Raw genomic sequence first — 12,072 nt, 5'->3', positions numbered from 1 at the left:
AAAAGCTATCTTTTTTACTGCCTCTGTCACTTCGTCAAACAATAGAAGCATCGTGCGTATTTCTGAATCACTTTATGCAGAGTAGAGTCAATGTTTATTTAAGTCTTTGACTGCCAATAGAAAACTGTTGAAGGCAAATCTTCCGCTAACGTCGGTCACCGGTGACCACCACGACGTTCAATGTGTTAACTTTTTTATGTTCTCAAATTGAAATAACTGGTCTGGGGTACGAAAATTCTTCACTATTGTAATCTTCAAACACAACACTACCTCCCATTAAAACCGTGATAGATAATTTTAAAACACCTTATATTTACGTGCGTAAACCGTATTTTTTAGTTAATTATTAGTATGTCTCATGATAGTTATTATAAAAAACTAATATAATATTGGTACTATGCCCTATAAAGAATTTACAAATTTATATTGAAATACACAAAACCCGAGGAAAGAAATGTACCATTTTAATGAATTTGAAAAACAATATTTTCTTTTTATCCTAACGACTGAGTTTTCCATGAATACTTGAGTCGACCTTTTTAATAAATATTTCTCCTTTTATATTTTTTAGGGTTGCGTACTAAAAGGGTGCTAAATGGATGGCAATTACTAGGGCTTTATTTAACTGTTTTTCTAAGGATTGTATCTCTAGAATAATATGGTAAAAATTAAATAAATTTGTTTGAAAATCTGTTCAGCGCGACCAATGAAGAGTCGCACAAAAATTACACAATCTAGAATTGTATTTGCTATCTGATGTTATCGGCTTACTCACGTACCTATTTGACGAGGATTTCGATTAGTTTCAAGCCATGCTAGAGGCTCATATTCATGAGCAGCATTCTGCGACACACGACGCGGTGATTGTCGCGCTACTATTTTGTATTTTACTATTCATTACAATAACTGATAAAAAGTAGGTATTTTATTACCTATTTGTCTTTGTTTATTCTTACACCTCTTTTAAAACATTTTCTCTGTTTTTCAATAATAAAGGTACGGAATCTTCGGCATTTAACTCTGACTTCAATTCACAAGACGTCCGGTATGATCCCGAGTGCCAATTAGTAATTTCCGAGAAAGTTTTAACGATGAGAGTGCTTGTATTTATATAGCGATTCTCAATAGGATTCCGGAGAAAAATATTTTGTAATTTTATACCTATCTTTGTAAAAGAACTTAGTAACAAAGTGAGTGTTGAGCTTTAATGGGAAAGGATTGAAAGGAAGAGGATGAATAAAGATTATCTTAAATGAAATCAATTATATTTGCTAAAAAGTGATACATTACAAACAATACAATATTTTTGAGATCCTCACATTTTATTAGGTCAGGCATTGAAATACATTATTGATTAAGATAAAACTACGTTTGAAAAATCGAATTCAACGCACGTGTGTAAACAAACCTCCATTTTTTAAAACGAGTAATATATATAATACTGTCTCCTAAGTTTGAAAAATACTAGGCTAAAAACCGCATCAAAATCTATTCCTAATTCCTGATTATCCAAAACCCCTTAAATTCCTAACCCACAAAAGGTCGTCAACACACTTGTAGCGCCTCTGGTGTTAGTTTTTTTAGGTGTCTGGTAGGCAGGGGTGGCTGCTTACCATCAGGAGATCAGTCTGCTCATCTACTATAAAAATAATACAATTTCACATACACAACACACCCATATTCGGAACAACAATTTGTGGATCACACAATAATTAATTGAATATTATTTGTCACCAGAGCTGCGGATATTTCAAGGAGCCCCTTGTCTGCATCGGTCCAGTGGCCACTGACCAGATCCGAGAGTTCGTCCAGCACACCGCCGGCGAAAAACGCATTGGCGTTTACCGACTTCATTAATTTACCACACATTACGCCGTTGCGTAAAATCGTGAATTGTCAGCGGTAAAATTTTGAATTTTATTTATTTATTTCAACAATGAATATTGGCTGGAGTTTCTTGATCTTTTTATTTGTTTGTGAATTATTTTTAAAATATTTTAAGGTTGTTTTAAAATTAATGTTTGAATTAAACATTTTACAATTTTACGCAGTGGTAAAATCAAATGAATCGTTTTTACTAATAAAAATTAATGCAAAGCAAACACCTGTATGATTTGCAAAATAAAATATTAAATTACAAAATTATTACTTTTCAAATTTTTATTAGTAAAAAAGATTTTTTAATCTTTTACGAGTTTCTCCATCGCTACCAACTGTTACTCGTCTTTTAAGTAAATCTTATTAACAACATATTTTGTAATTACGCTCAGAAAAAACTAATAATGAAATAAAATATTTATCTTTTATTCCGATATTTATCTTTTATTTCATTAATTCCGGTAAAAGATAAATGAATAACTCATCTATATGAAATTTATATTACGTTTGTGCGCGTAATTACGAAATAAAAGGTAAAAAAAGGAAAATGGAGAAAGAAAAAAAAACATGAAATTTCGCTTCGAAAAACGGTCAACCGATACGCTACGTTTTATTTGTAAAAAAGATGCTTCGAAAAAAAAAATATAAAAAAGAAAGATAGGCAAGGCTAAAACATATCATTTTTAGTTTTTAATTTTATTAAGTAGAATTAGATGTACGAGAAAAAAATATTAATGTTTCTATATCATAAAATACTTATGAATGTTATTTAAAAATTAGATTTTACGGCGACAAGTAGTTGCGTCTCATAATTATTAAAAAAAATACAATTTTAAAGTATTTAATCTCTTAATATTACGAATAGATTTAAAAATATAATTAATTATTAAGTCTTCAATGAAACAAATACATATCTTACTGGCTGAGGCATTTAGTTAATATCGATGTTAAAATTAATGAAAAAAATACTCTATTATTATATAAATACATATCATAATCGTATGGCTAGATGTAATCTAGGTAAAGTAAGGAGTATAATTTAATTTTTTCGCTTATATTCTAGTCAAACTATCGTACTATGTTAGGTGCCTAGGTGATACATATCAAGTGTGAAAATAATTTGTGTTTCTATTTATAATTAAAAAAGTATAAAAAATCTAATTGTTATCACATTTTTATCGTATACTCACTGTTTTTCAATCCATACGTTGGTTAATTATTGATGTTCTTTCGTAAAAATAATAATAATAAAGAAAAAGATAAACTATTAATTTATCTTTTCTAAATTATTAATTTATCTTTTTTCGACTTTTAAAAAAAGGAAAAAATAAGTACCTAAATAGCCTAAATACTGTGATGTGTCGCCCCTATTTTACGAAAATTTATGGACAAAAAGATTTATGAATAATATATTTTATTGTCGAGATTTAATCTTTTTCTCTGAATAATAAATTTATGAATGTTAAAGATATTGGATATCTTCTTATATAGTTTTCTGTTAAGGCCTAACAATGCTATGTACTACCGTTGTTACTCTACATAAGACTACATTATATGTACCTTGTGAATTAAATTAAATATGTGTTAAATTATATAAATTATGTCTGCAATGTAGTTATTATTTCAATTTACACCTCCTAAAGTTCCTGAATACAATTCCCTGTTCATTAACTACTAAGTGATGACTGAAGACATAGTCATATCTCATTGTAGTGCTATTGTAAAGCAAAGGGGTCTTGGGTTCGATTCCCGGATCAATGGTACCTCCATTTGCAGATTTACAGCTATCTGGAAAATTTTAGTACTTGCACCAAGACTAAGTGATTAGTTCTGTGCCCTTAGTCGAACGAAAACGAAACGAAAGTGCTTTAGGCACTCTGATTAGCCGGTACAAATGAACCAACCAATCAGAGCGCCAAACGCGGTCTCGTTTCGTTCGTCGTACTGTATGTGGCGACACCAGACAAGTGACAGTTGACAGAAGTCGCACATAGACGATCGACATGTAAATCAACTGATGACGTCATAAATATCCAGCATCGCACATGTGAATTTTAGATACATGCGAATAAACATGAATAGAAAATCCTAACGAACAAAGGTTAGGCAGAAAGCCCGCCAGGCCATGATCACCTCGCCTGGTCGGAGGATCCTTTTTCTTAGGAAACTGTACTTTGTTTTCTAAAAGTACATACTAAACTAGTGAAAAGTGGGTGTTACATTGTATACCTATGTGCACTTCTAACTTCTACATACGTACTCGGGGATCGCAAGGCGTGGCAGACAGTATGTAAAGTTTACGTTAAGTTGCCACGCACACACGGCAACATTTAGTTTAAAAAATCTGGTTGCAACTCCAAACTACAATTTGTGGTTCACACAAAGAGTTGCTCCGTACAGGAATCAAACCCGCTTCACGTTGCAAGGCAGCCAGTTGCCCAGCTACCGCGCCAACCATGCAGTCAAGTTTTGTAGCGAAGCAGTACCGATGTTGTTGTGATACAGATGCTACTTCAGTGTGGTTTTTATGGAATAAGCCGGTAAACGAGCAGACGGATGGATGGTAAGTTATGGGATAGGAATGGTAGGTTAGGTTAGGTTGCCAACGCAATTTTAACTCCTCTGGTGTAGGTACTCCTGTGGTCTCTCACCTATCCATGAGGATCAATTGCTTACCATCAAGTGATCCGTCTGCTCGTTTACCACACTATACCATAAAAAAAAAATCATTGAAGGTAACAACACGTGGGCGTCGTAAGAATATTATTTCAAAGTTCAAACTTAATATCAAAATTATTCAAATTTTTACCGACAAAAAGTTTCATTTGGATAAACGAAGAATTTTACTAGTTTCAGTTATTTATAAAGTTCCTTCTTTTTTTAATTAAAATAACTTTTCGGTTGATCTTTTAAAAAACTGATACAATAATGCAATAATATTCTTTGTAATTTTATGAGAACCATTCATCACAGATAGGGCCCAGTAGGGTTGATGCTGACTCGACGCTGTGGACTGCCTGACGGGTTACCGGGGCTCCGACTCGAACTAAGAGTAGGAACAGGGTGGTGTTTAATCAGTAAGAGTCCTACAGTCTCTCGCCCAAGGCGAGAGAAGTCATTGGATGATTTTCCCCATAAGAAAAAAAAGGTATTGGATGATTTTCCTCTCTCAAGAATGAGGTTTTCCTATACCGTATGTCAGTCAGGAATGTCTGTCAGTCTCAATTAAAAATAAACATAGTTATTAGAAAAGTTTTATTTTAAAAATACATTTAAAACTAATAATAAGATAAGAAACAGTTACTAATTACCCGACTGCGCCAGAAGGAGGGTTATTAATTATTATATTATCGGCTTACTGAAATAAATTTTGACGAGGAACTCAACTAGTTTCAAGCCATGCTAGAGGCTCATATTCATGAGCAGCATTCCGCGACATACGACGCGGCGATTCCGCTACTAATTTTTAATTTAGTAGTTTTTTTTATGGGACACGCCGATAATCGAGCAGACTTATCACCTGATGGTAAGCAATCGCCGCCGCCGGACACTTGAAACACTAGAGGCGTTACAAATGCGTGGGCGGCATTTTGGGGGTCAGGAATTTAAGGGTTGTTGGGGAATTGTGGAATGGTAAGATTGAGAAGGGAGTAATTGGGCCTCCGGTAACCTCACTCACATAACGAAACACAATGCAAGCGTTGTTTCACGTCAGTTTTCGGTGAGGCCGTGGTATCACTCCGGTCGAGCCGGCCCATTCGTGCCGAAGCATGGCTCTCCCACACTTAGTATGAACAGTTACTGTGTTCGAGTACTAGGGCTTTGGTATCGTAGCCCAAGCTTGCCCCACCTAAACCGGGGGGGCTTTTTGTATGTACGCAGCATCGTTGGGTTGTTGGAGCTAAATCTATCTTCTATCTCAAACATTGGTATCTGTTTGTTTTCAACGAACTGAAAAGAAAAAACAATTTATAATCATTAATAACGGGTCGTAACTGTCCATTGCTGGACTATAAAGTAGCGTTCCTACGTCAAACAACGTTACAAAAACTTCAAACTATAACATTGCTGTGAACTTTTACCAAGGCGTTTTGATGTACCTGAGCCGAAAGTTATTTATATATGAGGTAGATAGGTAAACAATTCTGCTTATACTAGATAATGAACACAAAGTAACCAAGGACAGACACAAAATATATGTATAGTAAGATTGTGCAATCTTATCAGCCCCGGATCTAGGGGGGGGGCAAGCCGGGGCCCATGCCCCGGGCGGCAGATTCAGGGGGCGGCAAATTCAGGGGGCGGCCAAATTCACACTACACGGACCAGTGGACCACTCATCATTTATTTAATTTTGACCACGGAATAAATATAGTACAAGTACAGAAATTTCATGGCCATATCAACTTGACCGATACCCTGAGCGCAGAATGGGACGTGCTTCACGAACATTTTATTATTCGCTTTTTTTTTTAAGGGTGGAAAATCATCCAATGACTTCTCCCGCCTTGGGCAAAGCGAGAGGGAGTGTCAGACTCTTACTGACTAAAAACCACCCCGTTCCTACTTTGAGCCGGAGCCCCGGGAAACCCGTTAGGTAGTCCGCAGCTCCGGATTAGGCATCAGCCCTACTGGGCCCCATCTGTGGTGGTCTGATGGCTCTCTGAGGCACGTGCAGAAGGCGACGCGCCGCACGCACAGGTCTGGTTCTGGTTGGGCTGCGAACTACCCTTGCTCGGTACCTGATCTGAACCTCTGAACTCTGAACCAATGCCGGACGCGAGAGGTCGCCATCGCCGACCACATCCCTGAGGACACGGCGGTGCTCAGCCCATGCAGGGCACACCGCCACCGTATGCTCCACCGTGTCCTCCGGGCGGTCCGCACAGTCATGACACCCGGGCGTTTCCTCCCGCCCAATAAGGAACAGGAACCTACCGAAACTCCCATGTCTGGTAAGCACCTGCGTCAGGCGGTAGGTGAGGACGCCGTGGCGCCTCTCAAGCCACTCCTCAAAGAGGGGACTTACCGCTGCAATGACAGCGAGCCCAGCCCTCGGTTGCGACAGTCGTTGCTGCCATTCCACCATGAGATCACGCCGGAGCTCGTCCCGCCACGCACTAATCTGTCGCGGCAGCGGAGTTTCGCCCCGGCGACGCGCGTCGGCGCGCAATCTAAAGACGCGCGCGAGCACCTTTGCCTCCAGATCCCATGGCGGCAATCCGGCAAGGAGGTTCGCAGCTTCCCCGGAGATCGTACGATTTTATTATTCGCTAGGCGCGTAGGCATAGTACAAAATACGCGCCCGGCTCTTGCTCGCCTGCAGGAATCGCAGATCGGGGCAGCACGGGTTTGAGTACCGTGAGTGCGAAAGAGATGAAGCTATATTCGAAAACTTCCTCGGCGATCTGTCTCCACGACAGTGTTTTGTTTTAAAAATGTGAGTTGTTTACTATTTAGTACTTGCCGATTGTTACTTTTGCTCTTGTGATGTATAGATTTCAATTCGAAAAACAAACATACAATTCAGTATCCTAATTTACCGTCTGCTAAACGACTGTACCTCATGGACTAGGAATTCCGATTCTTCCACCTTTATTCCACACTATCCAATACAATCATCAGATGAAAGTTTAAACGGAAGAACCGATGAAGATGAATTCAATCCTGATATAGGCCAACCTCAACAGTTTATCCAGGCTGAATTAAATGACTTAGTGAGAGATTTGGGTCTATCAAATGCTGCACAAATCCTAGGATCACGACTGAAAGACAAAAATCCTTTGGCTCCAGGAACAGGCAGGCATTATGAAAAAGAGTTCGCGGACTATTTCTCTCAAGAGGGTTCACTGGTGTTTTGTAATAATATTCCTGAAGTAGCCATGAAACTGGGAGCTGATAATTACGATTCCACATCATGGAGGTCATTTATTGATTCTTCTAAGGGAAGTCTGAAGGGTGTCTTGTTGCACAACCTATGGCTCGGTGCCTGTTGCTCACTCCGTGCATCTCAAAAAACGTACGAGAATCTTGAGCTGTTGCTAAATAAAATAAAGTATAGCGAATATTGTTGGCAACTCTGTGGAGACCTTAAAATACTGTCTATAGTTGCTTTTGGGTCAGCAGTCTGTATTTACAAAGTATCCGTGTTTTTTTGTGCGAGTGGGATAGTCGAGCACGAAATTTACATTACAATAAGAAAGAATGGCCACTCAGAGAAAGACTTGTATTGGGACAAAAAATGTGCAGCGTGATGCATTAGTTCAAATAAACAAGGTATGTAACTGCTTTAAATACCTACGCGACACCTCTTAAAGAAGGAATTAATTTTTGTAGTCCCTCAAATTCGAAATTTAAAATCGGATAGATTGTTCCAGAATACAATGACCCAGGATGAATCTGAAGTATGGAGTTCATTCGTAGAAGTCATAGATCATTTCCTTGGAAATATCAAGTCTTCAAATTACAAAGAAATTGTAGCTAAGATGGTCCAAAATTATAAAAAAAACTGACAACAGTTTTTTTCTTCTTCACTTCATTTTCTGGATTCCCATATTGTCTATTTTCCCGAAAATCTTGGAGTTGTCAGCGAGGAACAGGGAGAGAGGTTCCATCAAGACATAAAAGAGATGAAGAGACGTTACCAAGGAAGTTGGGATATTAGAATGATGGCTGTTTACTGCTGGTCCTTGGGAACAGGGACTCAGTCACAAAAATTCACAAAAATGAAACCACAAAACGCAGTTTTCAGGGAAAAAGAGAACGATTTCATAAAAAACAAAAACCAAAGTCTTACGTAGGTTGTTTTTATTATGACCAGCTCTCAATTTTGCAGAGTAATTTTCTTTTAAATATATCTTCAATAAATATTTTCTAAGATTTTTTTGGCAGTTTCTATTAAAAATTTTATTCACAATTCCTAAAAACCTGACTTGCTAGAAAAAAAGTAAGCACAGATTCGTGATCAGCACACCCCATGCACTATAGGAGACCTATTAAACTTGAAACACTTTTTTTGAAAAAGAAAATGTAGGCCTGTGTAATGGATGCATTATTTCCGGAAGGTAGTATGTAGGCTTTGTCCAAATTTCAAACAATTTGTGGACATCTGAATGCTGAAATTATATGGATGATAAAGGTGAAAATAAACATAAGTAGGGGGGCGGCATTTTTCAATTTATGCCCCGGCAAAAAAGAAATGTAGATCCGGGGCTGAATCTTATACAAAATATATATTTTGTGTCGATCAAAACATTTACAATTATTTGGTTTCAGGAAAAAAGTCATTATATTACCGTTATTAAAAATTGATGTTCGTTTAATTATTTCGATTTGATTTTCGGGAAAACTAATGTCCTAATAATAGCTTGCAGTACCTACTTCCGTGTTGTCATGTCAAACCACAACAGAAAAAAATCAATTATTAAACTTATTTTTTGTTAATTTTTGTTCACCAAGTTATAAGAATTAGTTAAACACAAAATAATTCATAAGTGAATATTTAAATGATACGGGTTAGCGTGAAATTCGTATTCTTGTTATTATGCCTGGGTCAGTCATTTAGCCATCTCCTTTAACAGAGAGATGTACAATTGTACATTGTACAGTGGCATTACATACCGTAATGTGCACCTCTGCCTACCCCTTCGGAGATAAAAAGACGTAACGTTACGTTACGTCAATTTTATTTAAAACTTTTACTACATAATTTTTTCTTTCATAATTATTATTCATTATTTTTCTACCCAAAGACCTACTACAGAACCCTCATTACGACTCACACTTGACCGTTTTTCTTTTGTCTCAAAAATTTTCCTTTTCTTTTTTCTTTATCCTTGAAGTGTTTTAAAAGAAACAAAATACGAATCTTTTTTGATTTTGTTGGGAAAGTCATTATTTTTTATAATTTATATTTTTAAGGAGCTTTAAAAGTATCTGCCACGGCTTTAATTGGAGGTAGTGTTGTGTTTGAAGATTACAATAGTGAAGAAATTTCGAACACCGGACCAGTGAATTCAATTTGAGAACATAAAAAAGTTAAATAAACATTGACTCTACTCTGCATACAGTGGTTCATAAATACGCATGATGCGTCACAATGATTTGTCGAGGATATTCCGTTTGTCAAGGAGCCATCAGACCACCACAGATGGGGCCCAGTAGGGCTGATGCCTGATCCGGAGCTGCGGACTACCTAGCGGGTTACCCGGGCTCCGGCTCGAAAAGCAGAAGTAGGAACGGGGTGGTGTTTAGTCAGTAAGAGTCTGACACTCCCTCTCGCATCACCCAAGGTAGAAGAAGACAGTGGATGATTATCCACCCTCAAAAAAAACGACCAATAGGAACTTCTAAACATCTAAATAATTACAACAACGTCACGCCTTTTATCCCCGAAGGAGTAGGCAGAGGTGCACATTACGGCATGTAATACCGCTATACAATGTACACACACTTTTCACTATTTGTGTTATAAGTCCAATGTAATAGGGGGTGAGCCTATTGCTAAACTTAACAATCACCTATTAAAAAAATTGTGTTGTAGTAACTAGTGCTGTAATTTTTTTTAATTTTATTATTGGGCAAGCCCGCCACAACCTCCCATACCGCTGCAACTCCTGTGCACCAGGATCTACAGTAGATACAACCATGAAAACACCGGAACACTGAAGTCCGGCGCGTCCCAGGGACATGAATGACTGTCTTGGATCCCGCAACGAAATAAATCAGAAGATATTATTAGAGGAGAAGAAAAAGAACTGTACATACCTCTAATAAAGCAAAAACACTCAAAATTAAACCAAATATCTTCACAAAGGAGTCCATTTTACAATGAATTACTTAAACAACAGCCCGCGAGTAACACATTATTATAGTTTTATACCAAATGTAACTGATTTACTTTAAAAAACAATGTGTGACGAATCCATTAGATACTCTTATCCTATAGTATTAAGGTTTAGTTTCCTATAATTTTACATGTGTACACTTTATTATGTGCTATGTATTAATTTAATGCGCTTTATACAACGTGTAACAAAATACCCATATACATCAAGAAGCCCTGATACAGGTTGAATAGAAGCTCTACACAAAGTTTCAGCTTAAAATACGTTTAAAATTAGTACCAAATACTTGGTGTCGCATAGTTCTTGATTTCAAATCATACAAATGTGTCACAATACTCGCTAATATTATGAAACATTGCTTCTGTAAATCTTATCGCACAGTACCTGTCTACCTAATTTTGATTCACGCGGCGGCGACGCGATTGGAAAAATTCATAACTTGGTACCGTGAAAAAATTAGTTTAAAAAACCCTTCCCGTGTCGTTTGTTATGTTAAATCTAGAAACCGTGCAATTGATATGTATATTTTGTTACACGTTGTATAATTCAATATTGTGGTGACTGCCTCGTTGGTCGGAAGGTCGCAAGTGCAAATGCCGGACAAGGAGTATCGGGTTCGTTTTCCGGATCGGCCAGAGTATATAATATACTACTGGGCTTTTATCGGTTTCGCGAAAATGTATCAGTAGTAGCAAGGAGTCTGGAAATGTGGCCAGTATATAGGTTCACTCCCTGTTAAATGGGACTTATAACACAAATTGTGAAAAGTGGTGTACATATAAAGTGCACCTCGGCCTAACCCTTCGAGGATAAAAGGGGTGAAGTTTATGAAGGCCAAAAACTATAAATATGTCGTAGTGGCACGGAGGTTTAAAACCTACCAACGGCAAGTACCAATGTAACTTTTTCCGAGTTACATGTACTTTCTAAGATTATTTAGACACCACTGACAAACGGCGAAGGAAAACATCGTGAGGAAACCTGGGCTTATAATTTCTGATTATAAGTTTGAAATCGCCAACCCGCATTCAGCAAGCGTGACGGTTAATGCTCGAACCTTCTCCATGTGAGAAGGGGCTTGGTCAGCAGTAGCTACTTATAAGCTGTTGATGTGATGTGATAACTATTATATCTACTATTTTGTAAAGGTTAAGAGTTTGTTTGTTTGTCTCCGAAACTACTGGACCGAATTAAATGTTTTTTTTTTTGTTGCATAGGTCATTTATCACGGAAGGTCATATAAAATATCACACTGCGATCAATAGGAGCCGAGAGAGATGTATAGTCCTCTGTACTATTTGACCCTATGATACTTTTGCTCGACGATTGAGATACATACGTTCATACA

At 37.3% G+C, this 12,072-nt stretch overlaps 1 protein-coding gene across 1 annotated transcript in view; it reads left to right on the top strand.

Moving 5' to 3' along the window:
- LOC118279990 (ITG-like peptide) overlaps window positions 1-3,488 on the top strand; it is a 38,822-nt gene extending 35,334 nt beyond the window's left edge. Inside the window, exon 6 of the mRNA XM_035599853.2 lies at window positions 1,738-3,488. Coding sequence (XP_035455746.2) covers window positions 1,738-1,857 — 120 coding nt within the window. The 3' untranslated portion in view covers window positions 1,858-3,488. The remainder of the gene's footprint in view (window positions 1-1,737) is intronic.
- Window positions 3,489-12,072: the final 8,584 nt, after the last annotated feature.

The sequence above is a fragment of the Spodoptera frugiperda genome, chromosome 22 (assembly GCF_023101765.2).
Source record: "Spodoptera frugiperda isolate SF20-4 chromosome 22, AGI-APGP_CSIRO_Sfru_2.0, whole genome shotgun sequence".
Taxonomy (NCBI): Eukaryota; Metazoa; Arthropoda; class Insecta; order Lepidoptera; family Noctuidae; genus Spodoptera; species Spodoptera frugiperda.
This window is presented reverse-complemented; position numbering and strand designations above follow the sequence as displayed.